Below are 19,705 nucleotides of genomic sequence, written 5' to 3' on the forward strand. Positions count from 1 at the left end.
CTCCATCAAAGAGTGGACATCACCGCCAAAGAGAGCAAGGTTTTCTTTGTAGGGTGCATGACTTCCCTGATAAAGTGCACAATCCCCTTTGAAAGTGCACCGTTGTAGGAAGTTGGCTCTGTATGTGCTATTTCAAAGTAAGGAATAGCATGCACAGAGTCCAAGGGTTCCCCTTAGAGGTAAAATAGTGGTAAAAATAGATAATACTAATGCTCTATTTTGTGGTAGTGTGGTCGAGCAGTAGGCTTATCCAAGGAGTAGTGTTAAGCATTTGTTGTACATACACATAGACAATAAATGAGGTACACACACTCGGAGACAAATCCAGCCAATAGGTTTTGTTATAGAAAAATATATTTTCTTAGTTTATTTTAAGAACCACAGGTTCAAATTTAACATGTAATATCTTGTTTGAAAGGTATTGCAGGTAAGTACATTAGGAACTTTGAATCATTTCAATTGCATGTATACTTTTCAAGTTATTCACAAATAGCTATTTCAAAAGTGGACACTTAGTGCAATTTTCACAGTTCCTGGGGGAGGTAAGTTTTTGTTAGTTTTACCAGGTAAGTAAGACACTTACAGGGTTCAGTTCTTGGTCCAAGGTAGCCCACCGTTGGGGGTTCCGAGCAACCCCAAAGTCACCACACCAGCAGCTCAGGGCCGGTCAGGTGCAGAGTTCAAAGTGGTGCCCAAACCGCATAGGCTTCAATGGAGAGAAGGGGGTGCCCCGGTCCGGTCTGCTTGCAGGTAAGTACCCGCTTCTTCGGAGGGCAGACCAGGGGGGTTTTGTAGGGCACCGGGGGGGACACAAGCCCACACAGAAATTTCACCCTCAGCGGCGCGGGGGCGGCCGGGTGCAGTGTTAGAACAAGCGTCGGGTTCGCAATGTTAGTCAATGAGAGATCAAGGGATCTCTTTAGCGCTGCAGGCAGGCAAGGGGGGGCTTCCTCGGGGAAACCTCCACTTGGGCAAGGGAGAGGGACTCCTGGGGGTCACTTCTGCAGTGAAAGTCCGGTCCTTCAGGTCCTGGGGGCTGCGGGTGCAGGGTCTTTTCCAGGCGTCGGGACTTAGGTTTCAGAGAGTCGCGGTCAGGGGAAGCCTCGGGATTCCCTCTGCAGGCGGCGCTGTGGGGGCTCAGGGGGGACAGGTTTTGGTACTCACAGTCGTAGAGTAGTCCGGGGGTCCTCCCTGAGGTGTTGGTTCTCCACCAGCCGAGTCGGGGTCGCCGGGTGCAGTGTTGCAAGTCTCACGCTTCTTGCGGGGAGTTGCAGGGTTCTTTAAAGCTGCTTCTTGAAACAAAGTTGCAGTCTTTTTGGAGCAGGTCCGCTGTCCTCGGGAGTTTCTTGTCGTCGTCGAAGCAGGGCAGTCCTCAGAGGATTCAGAGGTCGCTGGTCCCTTTGGAAGGCGTCGCTGGAGCAGAGTTCTTTGGAAGGCAGGAGACAGGCCGGTGAGTTTCTGGAGCCAAGGCAGTTGGTGTCTTCTGGTCTTCCTCTGCAGGGGTTTTCAGCTAGGCAGTCCTTCTTGTTGTTGTTGCAGGAATCTAATTTTCTAGGGTTCAGGGTAGCCCTTAAATACTAAATTTAAGGGCGTGTTTAGGTCTGGGGGGTTAGTAGCCAATGGCTACTAGCCCTGAGGGTGGGTACACCCTCTTTGTGCCTCCTCCCAAGGGGAGGGGGTCACAATCCTAACCCTATTGGGGGAATCCTCCATCTGCAAGATGGAGGATTTCTAAAAGTTAGAGTCACCTCAGCTCAGGACACCTTAGGGGCTGTCCTGACTGGCCAGTGACTCCTCCTTGTTGCTTTCTTTGTTCCCTACAGCCTTGCCGCCAAAAGTGGGGGCCGTGGCCGGAGGGGGCGGGCAACTCCACTAAGCTGGAGTGCCCTGCTGGGCTGTGACAAAGGGGTGAGCCTTTGAGGCTCACCGCCAGGTGTTACAGCTCCTGCCTGGGGGAGGTGTTAGCATCTCCACCCAGTGCAGGCTTTGTTACTGGCCTCAGAGTGACAAAGGCACTCTCCCCATGGGGCCAGCAACATGTCTCTAGTGTGGCAGGCTGCTGGAACTAGTCAGCCTACACAGACAGTCGGTTAAGTTTCAGGGGGCACCTCTAAGGTGCCCTCTGGGGTGTATTTTGCAATAAAATGTACACTGGCATCAGTGTGCATTTATTGTGCTGAGAAGTTTGATACCAAACTTCCCAGTTTTCAGTGTAGCCATTATGGTGCTGTGGAGTTCGTGTTTGACAAACTCCCAGACCATATACTCTTATGGCTACCCTGCACTTACAATGTCTAAGGTTTTGTTTAGACACTGTAGGGGTACCATGCTCATGCACTGGTACCCTCACCTATGGTATAGTGCACCCTGCCTTAGGGCTGTAAGGCCTGCTAGAGGGGTGACTGACCTATACTTGCATAGGCAGTGAGAGGCTGGCATGGCACCCTGAGGGGAGTGCTATGTCGACTTACTCGTTTTGTTCTCACTAGCACACACAAGCTGGCAAGCAGTGTGTCTGTGCTGAGTGAGAGGTCTCCAGGGTGGCATAAGACATGCTGCAGCCCTTAGAGACCTTCCTTGGCATCAGGGCCCTTGGTACTAGAAGTACCAGTTACAAGGGACTTATCTGGATGCCAGGGTCTGCCAATTGTGGATACAACAGTACAGGTTAGGGAAAGAACACTGGTGCTGGGGCCTGGTTAGCAGGCCTCAGCACACTTTCAATTGTAAACATAGCATCAGCAAAGGCAAAAAGTCAGGGGGCAACCATGCCAAGGAGGCATTTCCTTACAACCGTCATCTCTTCCAGAGCACAAGGTCGCCGCTCAGACCAGGCACACCCCTACCCCCTTGGGAGTGTGTGGTCTCCTCTTGGAGAGTGGTGTATACCTTTGGAATGCACACGGTCCCCTATTAAAACTGCAGTCTCCCCCTTAGAGAGTGCATAGTCCCCAATGGAAAATGCATGGTCTGCTGTTTGAGAGTGCACGTACTCCATTTGCGAATCCATGTCTCCTCCTGCAGACTGTAGAGTCTCCCTTAGAAGAGTGCATGGTCTCCTCTTGCAGACTGTAAAGTCTCCCTTAGAAGAGCGCATGGTCTCCTCTTGCAGACTGTAGAGTCTCCCTTAGAAAAGTGCATGGTCTCCTCTTGCAGACTGTAGAGTCTCCCTTTGAAGACTGCATGGTCTCCTCTTGCAGGCTGTAGAGTCTCTCTTTGAAGAGTGCATGGTCTCCTCTTGCAGACCGTAGAGTCTCCTTTAGAAAAGTGCATGGTCTCCTCTTGCAGACTGTAGAGTCTCTCTTTGAAGAGTGCATGGTCTCCTCTTGCAGTCTCCCTTAGAAGAGTGCATGGTCTCCTCTTGCAGACCGTAGAGTCTCTCTTTGAATAGTACATGGTCTCCTCTTGCAGACTGTAGAGTCTCCCTTTGAAGAGTGCATGGTCTCCTATTGCAGACTGTAGTCTCTCCCTTTGAAGAGTGCCTGGTCTCCTCTTGCAGACTGTAGAGTCTCTCTTTGAAGAGTACATGGTCTCCTCTTGCAGACTGTAGAGTCTCTCTTTGAAGAGTGCATGGTCTCCTCTTGCAGACTGTAGAGTCTCCCTTAGAAGAGTGCATGGTCTCCTCTTGCAGACCGTAGAGTCTCTCTTTGAAGAGTGCATGGTCTCCTCTTGCAGACCATAGAGTCTCTCTTTGAAGAGTGCACGGTCTCCTCTTGCAGACTGTAGAGTCTCCCTTTGAAGAATGCATGGTCTCCTCTTGCAGACTGTAAAGTCTCTCTTTGAAGAGTGCATGGTCTCATCTTGCAGATCGTAGAGTCTCCCTTTGAAGAGTGAATGGTCTCCTCTTGCAGACCGTAGAGTCTTCCTTTGAAGAGTGCAGGGTCTCCTCTTGCAGACTGTAGAGTCTCCTTTTGAAGAGTGCATGGTCTCCTCTTGCAGACCGTAGAGTCACTCTTTGAAGAGTGCATGGTCTCCTCTTGCAGACCGTAGAGTCTCCCTTTGAAGAGTGCCTGGTCCCCTCTTGCAAACTGTAGAGTCTCTCTTTGAAGAGTACATGGTCTCCTCTTGCAGACTGTAGAGTCTTCCTTTGAAGAGTGCAGGGTCTCTTCTTGCAGACCGTATAGTCTCCCTTTGAAGAGTGCAGGGTCTCCTCTTGCAGACCGTAGAGTCTCCCTTTTAAGAGTGCATGGTCTCCTCTTGCAGACTGTAGAGTCTCTCTTTGAAGAGTGCAGGGTCTCCTCTTGCAGACTGTAGAGTCTCCCTTTGAAGACTGCATGGTCTCCTCTTGCAGGCTGTAGAGTCTCTCTTTGAAGAGTGCATGGTCTCCTCTTGCAGACCGTAGAGTCTCCTTTAGAAGAGTGCATGGTCTCCTCTTGCAGACCGTAGAGTCTCCTTTAGAAGAGTGCATGGTCTCCTCTTGCAGACTGTAGAGTCTCTCTTTGAAGAGTGCATGGTCTCCTCTTGCAGTCTCCCTTAGAAGAGTGCATGGTCTCCTCTTGCAGACCGTAGAGTCTCTCTTTGAAGAGTACATGGTCTCCTCTTGCAGACTGTAGAGTCTCCCTTTGAAGAGTGCCTGGTCTCCTCTTGCAGACTGTAGAGTCTCTCTTTGAAGAGTGCATGGTCTCCTCTTGCAGACTGTAGAGTCTCTCTTTGAAGAGTGCATGGTCTCCTCTTGCAGACCGTAGAGTCTCCCTTAGAAGAGTGCATGGTCTCCTCTTGCAGACCGTAGAGTCTCTCTTTGAAGAGTGTATGGTCTCCTCTTGCAGACCGTAGTCTCTCTTTGAAGAGTGCATGGTCTCCTCTTTCAGACCGTAGAGTCTCCCTTTGAAGAATGCATGGTCTCCTCTTGCAGACCGTAGAGTCTCCCTTTGAAGAGTGCATGGTCTCCTCTTGCAGACCGTAGAGTCTACCTTTGAAGAGTGCAGGGTCTCCTCTTGCAGACCGTAGAGTATCCCTTTGAAGAGTGCATGATCTCCTCTTGCAGACCGTAGAGTCTCTCTTTGAAGCGTGCATGGTCTCCTCTTGCAGACTGTAGAGTCTCCCTTAGAAGAGTGCATGGTCTCCTCTTGCAGACCGTAGAGTATCCCTTTGAAGAGTGCATGGTCTCCTCTTGCAGACTGTAGAGTCTTTGTTTGAAGAGTGCATGGTCTCCTCTTGCAGAGTGAAATGTCTTCCATGGTCCCACCTTTGAGAGGGCAGGGTCCCACCTTTGGGAGTGCACGGTCCAACTTTGGAGAGGGCCAGGTCCCACTTTTGAGAGTGCAGGCCCCGCCACTTTGAGAGTGCATGGCCACCCCTTTGAGAGTGCACAGTTCTGCCTTTGAGAATGTGGGGTCCCATCTTTGAGCGTGAACAGTTCTGCCTTTGAGAATGCAGGGTCCCACCTTTTGAGAGTGCACAGTTCTGCCTTTGAGAGTGTGGGGTCACACCTTTTGAGAGTGCACAGTTCTGCCTTTGAGAATGCAGAGTCCCACCTTTTGAGAGTGCACAGTTCTGCCTTTGAGAATGCAGAGTCCCACCTTTGAGAGTGCACAGTTCTGCCTTTGAGAGTGCAGAGTCCCACCTTTGAGAGTGCACAGTTCTGCCTTTGAGAGTGCAGGGTCCCACCTTTGAGAGTGCACAGTTCTGCCTGGGAGAGTGCAGGGTCCCACCTTTGAGAGTGCATAGTTCTGCCTTTGAGAGTGCGGGGTCCCATCTTTGAGAGTGCTGGGTCCCACCTTTGAGAGTGCACAGTTCTGCCTTTGAGAGCGCGGGGGCCCCCCTTTGAGAGTGCGGGGTCCCACCTTTGAGAGTGCACAGTTCTGCCTTTGAGAGTGCGGGGTCCCCCCTTTGAGAGTGCGGGGTCCCACCTTTGAGAGTGCACAGTTTTGCCTTTGAGAGTGCACAGTTTTGCCTTTGAGAGTGCACAGTTCTGCCTTTGAGAGTGCGGGGCCCCACCTTTGAGAGCGCACAGTTCCTCTTACTGAAGTCCCTTGAAGTGACATTTGAAGGTTTGAAGTTCTCCTCTAGATGTCCCTTCATTCCCCCACTCCACGCTGCGTCCATACAGAATCAAAAAAAACTACATGTTCCCTTAATAACAAGTTTTTTTCATTGCTTTTTCCATGTCCGATGGCCTGGGAACAGGAAGCACATTTAGATAAGATTCACAGCAGAGGTCTGAACTGGGAGGCCGCTCCTGTGTCTTTCCTAGCTGAGATATGAGCCCTTTCCTCCCAGAGGGGCATTTGTCTCCCAGCTGCCAGGTGCCAGCCTGTTTCCCTCTCCTGGCCGAGTGTGGACTGGTGTGAGTGAGTCAGATATCTAAAGGGGTGATTCCTTTAAAGCGGGGGTGCCTATGAGTCTCAGACTCGGAAAGATGAATCTCTGAGCTACAGCCAAGATGGAGAGCCCAGCTAAACATCTGGACTGTCTGCACTGGCCACAGACGCCATCTTCTGACTACTATTGGTGGCTGGTCCCAGCCACAAATTGGCCACTGTTTGTAGCTTCTGACTACAGACAGCTTTTGCTGTCTTTTGCAATCAGTCGTGATCATACAGAGACAAAGCATTTTGCGGATGGTTACACTGTGTGGCCGACTGTACTGTGCAAGTCAGATGTGTTGGTTTTGCCAGTGCTTGTTTACGATAGTTGTGTATTTTATCAGGTTATTTCCTAGAGGGCATTGTGAGTGCGATAAGGCTTCTCTCTCTTCGATACTACCATAGTTAAAATTAAATAAGTTCAGAGTCCCTATAGATTGTCGTAGGAGCCTACAGCAGTGGTTCCCAACCTTTTGACTTCTGTGGACCCCGCTTTATCATTACGGGAACCTGGGGACCCCCACTGAATCACTGTTGGAATCCAGGGACCCTCGCACTGAGTAATTACTGGAAGCCAGGGACCCTGGTCTAAACATTGTTGATGATTTGAAACGCAAAACAATACAAAATAATACGGAAAAAAGCATTCATCAAGAACATACAAAAATAACACATTTTATTTAATTTGCAAATATAAATTTTAAAAAAGTTTAAAATAATTTTAATAGGAAGGCTGGAGCTTCTCTAAATTCAATTGAAGCCACACATCGTCCGTACTATATTCTGTTCGATGCACCTGCTCTGCTCCCAGGTATCAATCTGAGAATACTAATTTAAATTTTAGCCTCCAGCTCAAATTCCTTGACAATTACAGTATGTTTTACAGTTTCCAGTTGTGCATTTAGCCACTTTATTTATATACCGTTTATTTTTCAGTTAATAATATTTAATTTTCTAAGCAGTCGCGGACCCCCTGAGGAGGCTTTGCGGGCCCCCCGTGTCCCCGGATCGCAGGTTGGGAACCACTGGCCTACAGTGAGCGCTGCCAAACGCTGGGGTTGACGCGGACCTCCGGCTCTCTAGTCTAGATCTCACCGGACACAATGTAGAATTAGAAAGGCCTAGTTGCGGACCTTGGACTGGCTCTGCCAGAGCTCTGAGGCCTGGTCACATACATAGTTACACCTTTTTCACGTGTGGCATTGCAGGGTTTACACTGCTACAGTCAGGCTAGCCGTGAAGCCACGTTTGAACTTCCAGGACCTGGATACATGTTCCACACCAGATACCAGTGACTTATAAACCGTTTACATTTGCCGATTAAGAATAAGCCAGTTCAACCATGTTTAAAGGGAGCGCACAAACACTTCCACTCCTGTTTAGCAGCGGTGAAGTGCAGAGTTCTAAAGCCATCAACAATTTAGGGACCTGCAAAGGTGAGAATTCCTGGTGACTGCGCAGAAAAGGCAGATTTCCTACAGATTCGTAAAGGATCCCAAAAGCCCTTTTGCAAGTCAAGAACACTTCTCTGTCTCAAGCAAGCTGGTTTACAGCCTCAGACATGTGATTTGTTTGTGAAGCACAGGCTTTACGGTGGCAATGAATTACTTGTTTCCACGTTCACCAACACAAGCCTGGTGAGTGTGCATGCACGAGCAGGACTCCGTGGCTGCGTGGCAGCACAGGGGCATGGCTCCTAAGGGTTATTTGGGTGGGCTGGTCCACTTGGCGCTGTATGGATGTGACGCTGGTAGTCTGGGGGTAAGGCTGGTATATTTCGGTGTGCCTGGTGCCAAGGATAGGAATTTTGGCCCAGGGTCTGACAAGCAGCACCCACTCTTGGGGACTGCTGACGCTAACTCCATGAGGGCAAGAGACCCTCTGGACTGTGTTACAGAGGTGCGCCGGGGGGCAATGCGTATTCGTGCCCACTTTGCGCACACCAGGGGCACTTTGGTATTAAAGTAGGGGCCGCACACCCTTTTTGTAAAACAGATAGCGCTGGTGCACTACCACCAGAGGTTGTTCCCTCATTTGCATGGGGGCGTGGACCTATGCAAATGAGGGAATCGCTTTACCTCTGTGCCATATAGACGAGGGTGCAGAGGCAAACAAGCTGTTAAGAGGCACACTGTCAGTGCGCCCCCTGATGGCAGCCCGGTGGTGGAGGGGGAAGGGGATCCCTGGACCACCCCCACAACTCCCCCCAGCACCACCACCTACAAGGGGATCTCTAATCCCCCTTAAACGTGCAGGCGGGTTTCTGCCTGCACAATGAAACATGGAGCGGCTTCAAAGCAGCCGCTCAGTTTTTCACTTGACTGCGCGGCCCCCAGGGCAGCGCGAGTTCGCAGCTGCCATGAGGGGGGCTGCGCATTCAATATAATACAGCGCATCCTCCTTGTTTGCGCCGGGTGCGCCTTTGGAAAGATGCGCCATGGATCAAAGAAGGAGAATGCGCCGCAGTCTGTAATTCGCCCACGGGTGTTGTCAGTGGCGTTGCACAAAATGAAGTGCCCCTCACCCTTGCAGGGTGTCGAGAAGGGCCACTGAGCCTCCCATACCTCACAGATATACATTGGCCTTCACTGAGCCTCCCATACCTCACAGATATACATTGGCCTTCACTGAGCCTCCCATATCTCACAGATATACATTGGCCTTCGGTTGAATGGGGGGCCCTGATGGGCAGAGGGGCCCCTGAAGGGTTGGCGGGCCCCTGTGCGGCAGAGGCCCGCCGTACGCCCCTGGGTGTTGGATGCACGCCTCCCCTCCGTGGGACCGAGCAGCGCTTCGATGACAGAGAGTTGAAGCGCTATATTTAAATATAAAATAAAAGCGATGACCAGCGCGCGCCTGCCAGGGGCCCGAGTCCTCGTCGCCACTGTTGCAGGAAAGGCACATTTAACGTCAGCACGAACAATGCTCTGCTTTTCCTTCTTAAAGAAATTGATGCGAAGTTTCCGGTCTCCCGAGAGCTGGAAAATAAAACACTTGACACCTGACCTTGGCTTCCACCCAGGAGCTTCTGAAAACTTGGCACAGCCCCGGTGTCCAGGAGAACCCGGGCTTCTCTCCGTATATTTATTTATTGTGTAGATTTTAATAGCGCTGTTTACCAGAACGGGCAGAGCTGACACGAAGGGCCTGGAAGCGCCTGCATGTCCGGACACGACATGGTTTACGTAAAGCGCCTCTCGCCGCAGAGATCGGATGCGATGGGCGCCAGTTTACGCAACTGGGGACGTGTTTATGCAAGATAACATATCCGAAGGCCGGAGAGGGCCTGTGCGGGTCACAGGGACGGCCAAATGTCTCCCAGTGCTAGACTCAGTGTTTATTTAAACTTACAGATGGAGCGCTATATATGTGACCAGGCCTCAGAGGTCAGCAGAACCAGTCAAGGGTCCCCAGCTGGGCCTTTCTAACTCTAAATGAAAAGCGTTGGGCACAAAACGGTAAAGGTGTTTTAATTAAGAGTAGATTTCCTCCTTATATTGAAGAGAGTCCTGATAATGTTTTGTTCTCCTATGAAGTTTGGGGCGTCCCCTTCTCCGTTCTGTCCTAGAGTTACACATAGTACACTTATCTGAGCAGTATGTGTACTTGCGTTTCCGGGGTGGGCCTGGCCCTGACAACTTGTGCCAGGTCTTTTTTTATGTTTAATTTCCAGTCCGTTTTCTTTGGGGGGGGGGGGGGAGGGGGCGGGAGGGGGCATTACGGAGGATCCGCCCCTGCATAATTATGTGGAATATACTTCTGTCATTTCGCGTTATATTTTAGCGCGAAATGCGTCTGTGAATCAAGTTTTGATCGAATTTGTTTTGACTGCAAATGGTGAATATACCAGGAATTTCGTGTAACAAGCATAAAGTGAAGTTCATGAAATTAAGCGAATTACTCTGGCGAAATGTAAATTTCACCCACTGCTACTGTTTATGTGGTCTGTGTATGCCAGGGTATGTCCGTTCCTTTACACAGCCTCTTCTGTTTTCATTGATTGTCATAGGTACCGTGGGCGAACCCGCCCGTTACCTGAAATCTTCAGGGCTGATTCAGAGTAACGCAAACTTGTCGCGGCTCCAGCTGATTATGAAAAGCATCCACAACATTTATAGAAAATAAATTACAAAATGAAATTTTATATCCGTGGTCTGCACCCCAATAAAAGGTATTGCAGATGCTATCGCAAAAATGTAAAAAAAAAAGTGCTTTAAATGTTTGTAATGGGTGCAAAAAATGTTGCTGAAAAATAACTGGACCATTACTTATACAATACTTTCTTCAAAGTTGTTGGTACACATAGCCTTGTTCTCGCACTTGGTTCTATTTCGAATCACTTCATCGCGCGCTGCTGAGTGGGTGCTCTGTTTATTGTTCTTTTGAGCTACCTGCTTTATGGGGTTCACCAGAGCGAGGCCCTCTGAGGATCTAGATCTTCTCCTCAGAGTGAATCCCAGGAGCTGCTGTTCCTTATTTACTTTCCCTCTCCCTGCACTTTTGGTGCCTTGACTGGTGTGTTCACTGTGGTAAGATGGTACCAGTGGACAAAGGTTCAGCATCCTGCTGTCAGATTCATAAATTGCTAGGCCAATGCCTATGGCAACACATTTCCTCACAGGAGTAGTGTGAATTTGTTTAAGAGCCATATTGCTGTTGTAGCCATAAAAATGCAAACAAGAGACAGATCGGTGTGAATTGAAATGGTGGCGGTTAACATCAGCATCCTAAACTTTGTCTCCACTTGATGACAGCCCTCCCTTGCCCCTCATAGCAAAGACTTTAAGGCTTCATGTGTCCGCCCAGCAACAAGGGACAGCCAATCAATCAGGTGGCGTTAGCACCAGCAGAGGAAGTTTGATACAGGTCATTTTCTGTGACATGGCGACCAATCGCTCACAGAAAAGTTTCAGTAGAAGCTACCTTTGGTGGAATGTGTGCATCACATTCAAACTCCTGATACATGCTTACGAGGCCCTACACAACATCGGACCCGCCAACCTCAATCACCGCCTCTCCTTCTACGCACCCTCCAGGCAACTCCGTTCTGCCCAACGGCCCTCGCCACCACCCCCAGGATCCGGAACACGGCTGGAGGAATCCTTCTCCCTCGCTTCACAGACCTGGGACACGCTGCCTCTCCACCTCAGGCAGCCCCCCATCGCTGGCTCAGTTGAGGAAGGACCGCAAGGTCTGGTTCTTCAACTCATCTGCGTACCCCCACCAGCGCCTTGAGACCCCCTGGGTGATAAGCCACGCTATACAAATATCTGGTTGATTGATCTCTCTGATGTTACACCTCCGTAATAACATTTAAATATGGTGATTCCTATTTATTTTGCCCATCCATTAGCAACATTTCTAGTTGGAGTTTGATATTTCTGGTTGTTGCTTTGAAATTACATATTAATGTTCCTGATATTAGCTGTAAATGCTGGGGCTTCTTCTATACAATTAAATGAAGCTCCTTGAATAGATCATTAAGAATGACTTCCAATTAGCTCTTCGTTCCAGTGGGTCTTTGTGCAGTTTAGATCTAGGGATTTGAATGATTTGACTGCTAGTAGAATTGAGATTCAGCTCATAGAATCTTCCTGGTTTACTCTCAACCATGTTCCTCCTTCACCCCTACGTTGTATCGCCTCAGTTTTACTTCGATCTGCTTACACCGCTATATGTAATGCATCTTTTATTCCAGAAAACACAACTTCTTCACAAATGCAAGTCACACTGATATACCACATTAGAATACCAAGGTGCCCTGACCTAGGCGCTGGTGATGCCACCATTGAGGGCTGTAGGTGGCGGGATTGAAGGAAAGACCCGATGTAAGATGCATCGCAACAACTCACCTGGACTCTGCATCTTCCTCCTCGATTGTCAGACTTTGTATCTCAATGAAAATATCTTGTGATTGGCTGAGAGCCTGATGTAGCCGTGAGTAGTAATGGAAACCATTGGATTCCAGGTGGAAGTGCTAAATGCGGAAAAGAGTGTTGACCTTTATAGAAATAGACCAGTGGAGGACAATTTTTCGACTGATTGTCCTGCGGAAGTGGAGTCTCCATGACTACCTAACTGTACACGACATCCTATAAGTTTATAGTATTTTTTACATTTAAATTTGGGACGTTTAGCACTTTTATGGTTCTAAACGTTTTTGTAAAGAAAAAGAACTCCTTGGAGACCTCAGTGACAACCACAGAGAACATTTCACAAAATAATAAAGTGTTTTATGAAGCCTTTGCCAGAAGACCACAAATTACTTTACAAGAAATGTTTATTAATGCAGCACAGGATAAAAAATGTACAAGACAAATTTCCTCATTAGCATTTTACTGTTATCAGGATAAGTTACACCAGCAAACAGAGGAATGACAAGCCTTGTAACTACAAAGAACATGGTGTTTATTTGTAAAGCAAAATCCACAGCTGGGTAACCATATTTACAAGTCATGTTACCTGCATTTGCACCTTGATATGATTAAGCTTGCGCTATGTGTCTTGTGCGTTGCACAACAAAACTGCACCACAAAAAGTGTAACATAAAGATGTGTCACCCTAGAATGAAGATCAGTCACTGTAGATATCTGGTATATTCACAAAAAATTAGAATGAACCCTGCAAACTGAGTGCTAAGCGATATGCAGAAAAACATTTGAGTTAGTGGCACTGGTTTGCGGAACTTCTTCGAATCAGTACAGGTCCTGCATCTTCCAAGGGCCACCCCGGGGAAGTGAATTTTCTCTCTACTTGAGCTCTGTATTTCTCGATCTAAGCCTCCGCCTCTGAGTTTGTCCCTCAGCCCTGCGTCATTAAGGATTTTTGGGGTTCCAAGCAAGCCCTATGTCAGCCTTTGGCTTGAGACTTTGTCTGTCACGTCTTGGTTTATCTCAGAAGACTATTAATCTCTCACATAATGTATTGGCTGTTTGGGTTTATCCTTCCACCTGTCTTCGAATGCTTACATAAAACTGCGCGCAGGACTAATTTACAACTGTATCCCTCCCTGTCTGCCACTGGTGGCTTCTTCCCGTGTATCCCACTCTCATGTGCTAATGCTGCATGAGCCAACACATTAAAGCCAGATCTAATAACTTTTCCAATGCTTATTTAAAACAGTACTTAGCAGTAGAAGTTACCCTGCCTCTAAGTACCTGCTTTTGGTATACAGGTAAGCAGAGAGTTAGTGAGACAGAGAGTAAAACACAGTGCCAGGTACCACAAAAGTAATTCAAATAAGGGCGCTGGGATTACAGCGCATATGTTCTGTTTCCCAAGTTCACTACCTAATGACTAAACTACATTTCTTCCAAAAAAAAGCACAGATATGGCTTCACTCCATGACATGACTGTGGTTACATGAAGATGGCTGTATGGCACAGGGTTCAGGTGCCACAACATTGGTGCTTCGGAGTACAACAAAAGGCCTCAAAAATGGCTTTTGCTGATAGGAGAGGCATAGCACCAAGATATAAAACTCAATTTTTCTTCAAGCTCCAAAAATCTTTACTGCTACAGGAAACCGGCCGCATTCTTCGTACAGGAATCAGTTTCGTGTGTCAGTACAACAGGCGCGGATATTTCAAACACAGCTAAATGTGGGGCACACACTGCCAAAACAAATGGAAAGAGACACATGAAGCTGTACTATAACTGCAGAATACATATTGTAAGGAAAAAAATGCATTTGTCTGGGTCTTGAGGCAAAGGTATGCGGCATCTCTCTGTTCTCAAACTCTGCCGTACATTAGACGGAGTATAGCAATTATTGTGCAGAGTTGGGATTGGACTGTGCTGCGAAGTGATGTACTAGAATTATTTAGAGGACGGGGAGTATGTATATGAGAGATAACCAGTTAGTAAATGCACACATATGTAGTAGTTTGACTAAATAGAATTCTGACATTGGAGGCAAAATCTTAAATCATGAGGACGTGCCCCTCAACTGTTTAGGTGTCAATGGAAAAATCTGAGGAGAGCAGCCAGAGTTTGGAATCTCCTGTGGAGGATTTCACAGTCTGCACTAGAGTACAGATGAGGGTTGGTGTGCTGTACAAGTTTTTGGGAACTCTGCAGTTGTAGGTATATGCGTTGATCATTTGCGTAAAAGTTGGTTTGGCCTCCAAATGTTCTTATTCGCTTGTCTCTCAGATTGTCTGTTACGTGCCAGCTTTCAAGAAAGAGGATTCCGCTCTTCCAGCAATATTTTGTTTATTGTCTTAGCCCCTACGAAGGCTGTGGCGTCTCGTAGTCCAGAAGGAAGACACCCACCAAGAGGAACTGAAGCCTTGGAATATTCCGTAGAACTCAAGCTAATGATCGGTGTCACCGGTGGGATCTTGTTGACCCTACTAATAGATGGCACATCCTTCAGAAGAAATAAAACAAGGAACGACGCACACAGATTCTCTAAGTCCCAGATGAGTCTCTCTTAGGAGTTTCCTGTTGAGTCAAACTAATGTTTCTCCTGTGATGAGAATGTTTAATTGGCCCCTGAGGTGGGAAAAGAAAAGCCACACAATTAAACACGGCCAACAGATTCAGAAAATAATGCATGCGTCATAAAGGATGTTACAAATTGCTTCTGGTTTTGGGTAAATTGTTTCTCATTGTTTTCAAGTAGTCTTCAGGATGTGTTTCTCATCCTACCCCTCCTAGATTTTCCAGCAGCCGTCTCATTCTTGGACGCTGGAGCTCATGTCCTCTAAGTTTTGACTGTGTAAAAAGAATGGAAAGAAACAGAGGACCATGACGTGTGTAGAGTTTTATATAGAATTGGAAAAAAAAAATTGGAAAACATTGCCGCCTTCTGAATTTCACTCTACACAAAGTGATTCCATTGTGTAGGTCAAGAAAGGAAAATAATCCATGGGTGGGTGATTGCAAAGCCTTCACACGTGATGTTTGGAAAGTGGGGAAACTTTTGCAAAGAAACACAAAGTTTTACAGCCTTTCTTGGTTTTGCTGATGCAACATTTACCAACCAGAGCCCCAACAATAGGGCTTTTATCCAGCTGCAGGATTACATACCCATGAAGGGCATGAGATATTACTCACTGGGATTGGGTGGTTTATCTTCTGGGACCAGCATTGGGGTTGGGGAGATCTGGGCCACTGAGACCTTGGTGTGGAGTGTGGGAGGAAACCCAGGGGCATGTATGGAGGCAGGGAGGTGTTAGGAGAGGGACATTAACAGCCCACTGGATGTCTCCCTTGGCAGTGGGAACAGCTTCCCGTTGTTGCACTGGGCCAATAAAACTTACAAACATCTTTAAAAACACCCTGTAAGCATCACACTCCATGAACCTCAGTAAGCTTATTTCTTAATGTATGTGAAGCTATGAGCTGACTGCGACACAAAATTGCATGCACTTAGAAAAAATGTCCTTTGTTTAAAAACTCCGCTCACAACCGCTTTTGTACATATAAATCTTACGCATCATATTAGTGTTGTGTCTTCAATAAGTGGGAAAAGAATGTGAGCTGTGAGGAAAGGCACGAACAGGTCATACCCTCCTCCCAGCAGCCATTCTGCACAGTTATCAACCTTTCTCCAAAGAAATCTGTCATTTCACATCTCACTCTTCGGATGTATTTATACCCATGATCAATTTAAAAAGTAAATATTATATCCTCCTCATTTCTAATTTATCTAACCCCTTTAGATCTGTAAATGCCTGGATCATGTCTCCCTCTCCTAGTGTGTTAATACCCCACAGATAATTAATTGCCTCTTACCACAGCTTGCTCTTCTAACAAGTTCTTACCTATAAGTTGTCACAATGTCTGTCTCGTCTCCATCTTCGAATGTATTTTCACCCATGAGATATTTACCTGAGAGATACAAATGTCCATCTCGTACTCTACTCTCCCTCTCCTTATTTCTTTATACCCAGGATATTTAAATGCCCCTAATCCCAACTTCCTGCTCTAATGAGTTTGTATTCATCAATTCCTATATCGTGTTTATCTCTTCATTCTCTAGTTTATTTACACCAGTGCATTATATAAGTGTGATTCTTACTCCTCCTGAATTTTCTCTCCCTCATACATGTATTTCATCCAATGGCTTCTCAAGGAGATCTCCTTACCATGCGGGACTGGTTGTGTACCCAAAGATGACAAGTACTGCCAGTTGAGGGAGGTTTCTGCCCCTACCCTGGGTATGGTGAAGCTGTCCCTTGGTGGCAGCTCATAACTAATTGCATGGGTACAGGCAGGCTTGTTAGATGTGTTTGTGAGTCTTAGGTCAAAAACGGAATGCAGGGCCCTCTCTATTCTTCTTTTGTTCTTACCAGGTGCCATAAGCACTCATTTCCAACTATTAAAAATAAAATGTTCAAGGACAGTAAAACATGGCATCTGATACCATCCAGTGGTACGGACACCACAAGCTGCTTCAGTGCGAATGGGGCTTACTTTCAATAAAAAAAAAACAGCATTTCTAATGCAATGGGTCTCGCATTTGGTCAAGTTAGAGCCATTAGCATTGTAAATTCCTAACTGGACTTTTCTTGCCACGTAAATTGAAAATTAATGAAAAACAGTTGACATAAGCAAGCCAATTCAAAGCGCGACGGCCACCATCAGCATGAGCACGAAGGAGAGACACAAAATGAAAAAGAAGTTCGCTCACAGTCAAACCTATCGGCAATCGTGCAATGATCCATGTAATAGGGCAGTCTGCAAGGCAGTAACAAAACCACCCGAAGGAGGGACAAATGGAAAGTATTTACCAATGATAACAAAGGATTTTTTTAAAGGCAAGCCCACGAATGAGTGAAAGTGATGGGCGTGGTTAAAAGCCCACTATACATACAACAGGTCAAAGTGCTTGCATCCCCAACCTAAAAAAATACATTTTGCTAAAGGAGCATAAGCCCTGGATAGACTAAAGCTTTAGGCATAGTGGCCCTCTCTCCCCTTGCCCTCATGACTGCCATCAGTAGAGGCATGTTTGTACCCGGCAACCTGGGTGAAGGGCCTGTTGATACTCATAATAAAATATGACCAGTCGCTCGTATCTGGGCCCATTTGTTTATCCTCTGGTTTCCATGCAGTGTGTGTGCAGCCCCTGTCCTAGTACAGCTCCTGCCTGAAGCACAGAGACCACATTTTCACTTCTTGAATTGCTTTTGGGCTCCTTCTACGTAGATCACTACCCCTGTGCATCAGGAGGACACTTTGAGCTAGAAACATGGCTGATTAAACTTTTCCCTTCCCGCGTGCATGAGCAGATCCTATAAGATCTACCAGCAGCCTGAACAAAGGCCAATGCAGGATGAACTGACCCACTACACATCTCAAACCACCTGGTGCCCTCAATTTTTTGCCATCTTTTCCCCTAGTGAAAGCAAGAGGAGACATCCTTTCAGTTCAGTGAACAAGCACCCGAACCTCAAAGGTGCCTAAAGTGCGGAGGCCCACATTTTGCATAATAATGTGTAATTTTGCGTTTTTTTTGCCCACTTAGCATAAATGATGGGTCAGGATGCAAAACCCTCAGTGGAAGAGCCACACTTATTTGTATTGCAAGTCTTGAAGGGTGAGAAATGTCACCCCCAGTGCGGCCAGAGTGGTGCCGGTCCATCCCAAATGGGTGAAGTGTCCGTTGTAGAAATGAGAAAAAAAAAAAAAGTGTTTCAGGGCCCTCCCTTTGGTTTCCTGCTCTCTTACCTTCAGAATGAGGCTGGATTCTTGGTTTTGTCTCCCAAAATCTTGCTTATTTGCTCATTCAAATCATTTAGGTTTACACCTAAGAAAAAGAAATAAATGAAAAATGAAGAACAGAAATTAGGTTGGTGGGGTGTCGGTTGAGCGCTAGGATTTACCTGTATGTCACTCGAATATTGGGTCACCTGTCCCCTTTAAACCCTCCCAATGTACCCTTTGGTTCATTTCCGTCACTTCACCCAATAATCCACCCACACACAGGATGTATCGTGTCCTCTGACTGTGCTAATGGTGAGTTGACTGAAGCAGACAGAGGGTCTACCATTGCTGAAACAGTTTTCTAAAAGCACAGACTGTGGGTAAAAAAGAGTTTTTTAAATTACATCTGTGAAGGGTGGAGTGGACTTTTGGCAAACAGATTTTCCAATGGGGTCATGTCTTTGAAACGCGCGTAGGGGTGTCCATCGAACAAGCGATGTTTCTATTCCACCCCCATACCAAGAGGTCTCCACAGAGACTTCCCACCCACTGCCTGCTGCTGTGACATCATCTGAACATGGGCGGCTTGGAGTGTGTGGTTGTGTCTGTTCCAAGGGCCCAGGACTACGCGTCAGAAGAACTGCCCCCGCCCCCCTCCCCGGAAGGGTTTAAAGAGTTCAAGCTCTTAGGGCCAAAGTTACTCTTTGATAGTTAAGTTTAGTGTCAAGAGTCAGTGATAAGGTTGCAGTGAGTGATGGGGGTTGTGGGAAGTTTAGGAGTATACTGAGAGCGGGAGTTAGTTGTAGAGGGTTGAGGTTAGTGCCAAGGATTAGGGCATGAGATGGGGTAGGGTTGGGGTTTTGTGTAAGGAGCATCATCAGGGATAGTTACCCACGTGGTAGAGGAAGTCCTAGGGACCAGTGACAACCGGACCCAAGGAAGGGTCTGTCTCATCCAGGATCAGAGCCCATAGTCCGAGTTTGGGACGTGGGTATGGATCGGGTCACAGGTCAGGGGCTGGGAGTTCTGTTGGGTGGTTCCAAAGAGAGTATCCCCTAGGTGCCCAGGAGCGCGTGCCACTGGCCGGCCTACAACCGCCTCAGTCAGTGGTGTTTTGTCCGGTTCTCCGGCTCGTGCCACAAGTAGGACAGGGCTGGTGACACGGACATGACCAGAGCAAAGAATGTGTGACAATAACACCAGGACTCCATATGTGCCAAGAGTGACCGGGACAGCATGGGGAAGACGGAGACCAGGAGACCGCACATACACCAGTAGAGGTCAGGAGAGTGCACATGTGCCTAGAAGCAGCAGGGGGTGGAGCTCCGAGTGGCTCAATATGCAGGGACCCGGGTTACCAATGGTAACAGATAGCATATTACTGTCTGGGGTGCATGTAGGGTTCATCTGTGGTGTTTTGTAAGGTGTAGTGCTTATAAACAGAACTCAAAGGGTTCTTTCCATGCATTGAGACAAAATCCCAGCCAATGGGCCCTGTTAGAGTTGGTTTCATGTGTAAGGTCATTAGCATGGACTCTGTGAGGCAGTAAGCAGTGTTTTCACAACTTAGTTATGTTGTACAGTGCTAACAACATGGAACTTGACCCTTGAACTGTATTAATAAATGGGTGAATGTGTGTTTATCAATAGAGTGGCTTTAACTCTGTGTTATCGAGCCACACTTATTTTTACAGCCATGCTAACTGCAATCCCACCAAAGACCAGGGCAGTCTGACTGAGCACCA

At 47.4% G+C, this 19,705-nt stretch overlaps 1 protein-coding gene across 1 annotated transcript in view; it reads right to left on the reverse strand.

The window, feature by feature from the left end:
• Positions 1-12,567: 12,567 nt before the first annotated feature.
• Positions 12,568-19,705, reverse strand: part of PLVAP (plasmalemma vesicle associated protein) — a 59,806-nt gene continuing 52,668 nt past the window's right edge. Inside the window, exons 5-6 of the mRNA XM_069216267.1 lie at positions 17,985-18,063; positions 12,568-14,801 (exon numbers count right to left, since the gene is read on the reverse strand). Of these exons, the coding sequence (XP_069072368.1) occupies positions 17,987-18,063 (77 nt within the window). The 3' untranslated portion in view covers positions 12,568-14,801; positions 17,985-17,986. The remainder of the gene's footprint in view (positions 14,802-17,984; positions 18,064-19,705) is intronic.

This window comes from Pleurodeles waltl, chromosome 12, assembly GCF_031143425.1.
Source record: "Pleurodeles waltl isolate 20211129_DDA chromosome 12, aPleWal1.hap1.20221129, whole genome shotgun sequence".
NCBI lineage: Eukaryota > Metazoa > Chordata > Amphibia > Caudata > Salamandridae > Pleurodeles > Pleurodeles waltl.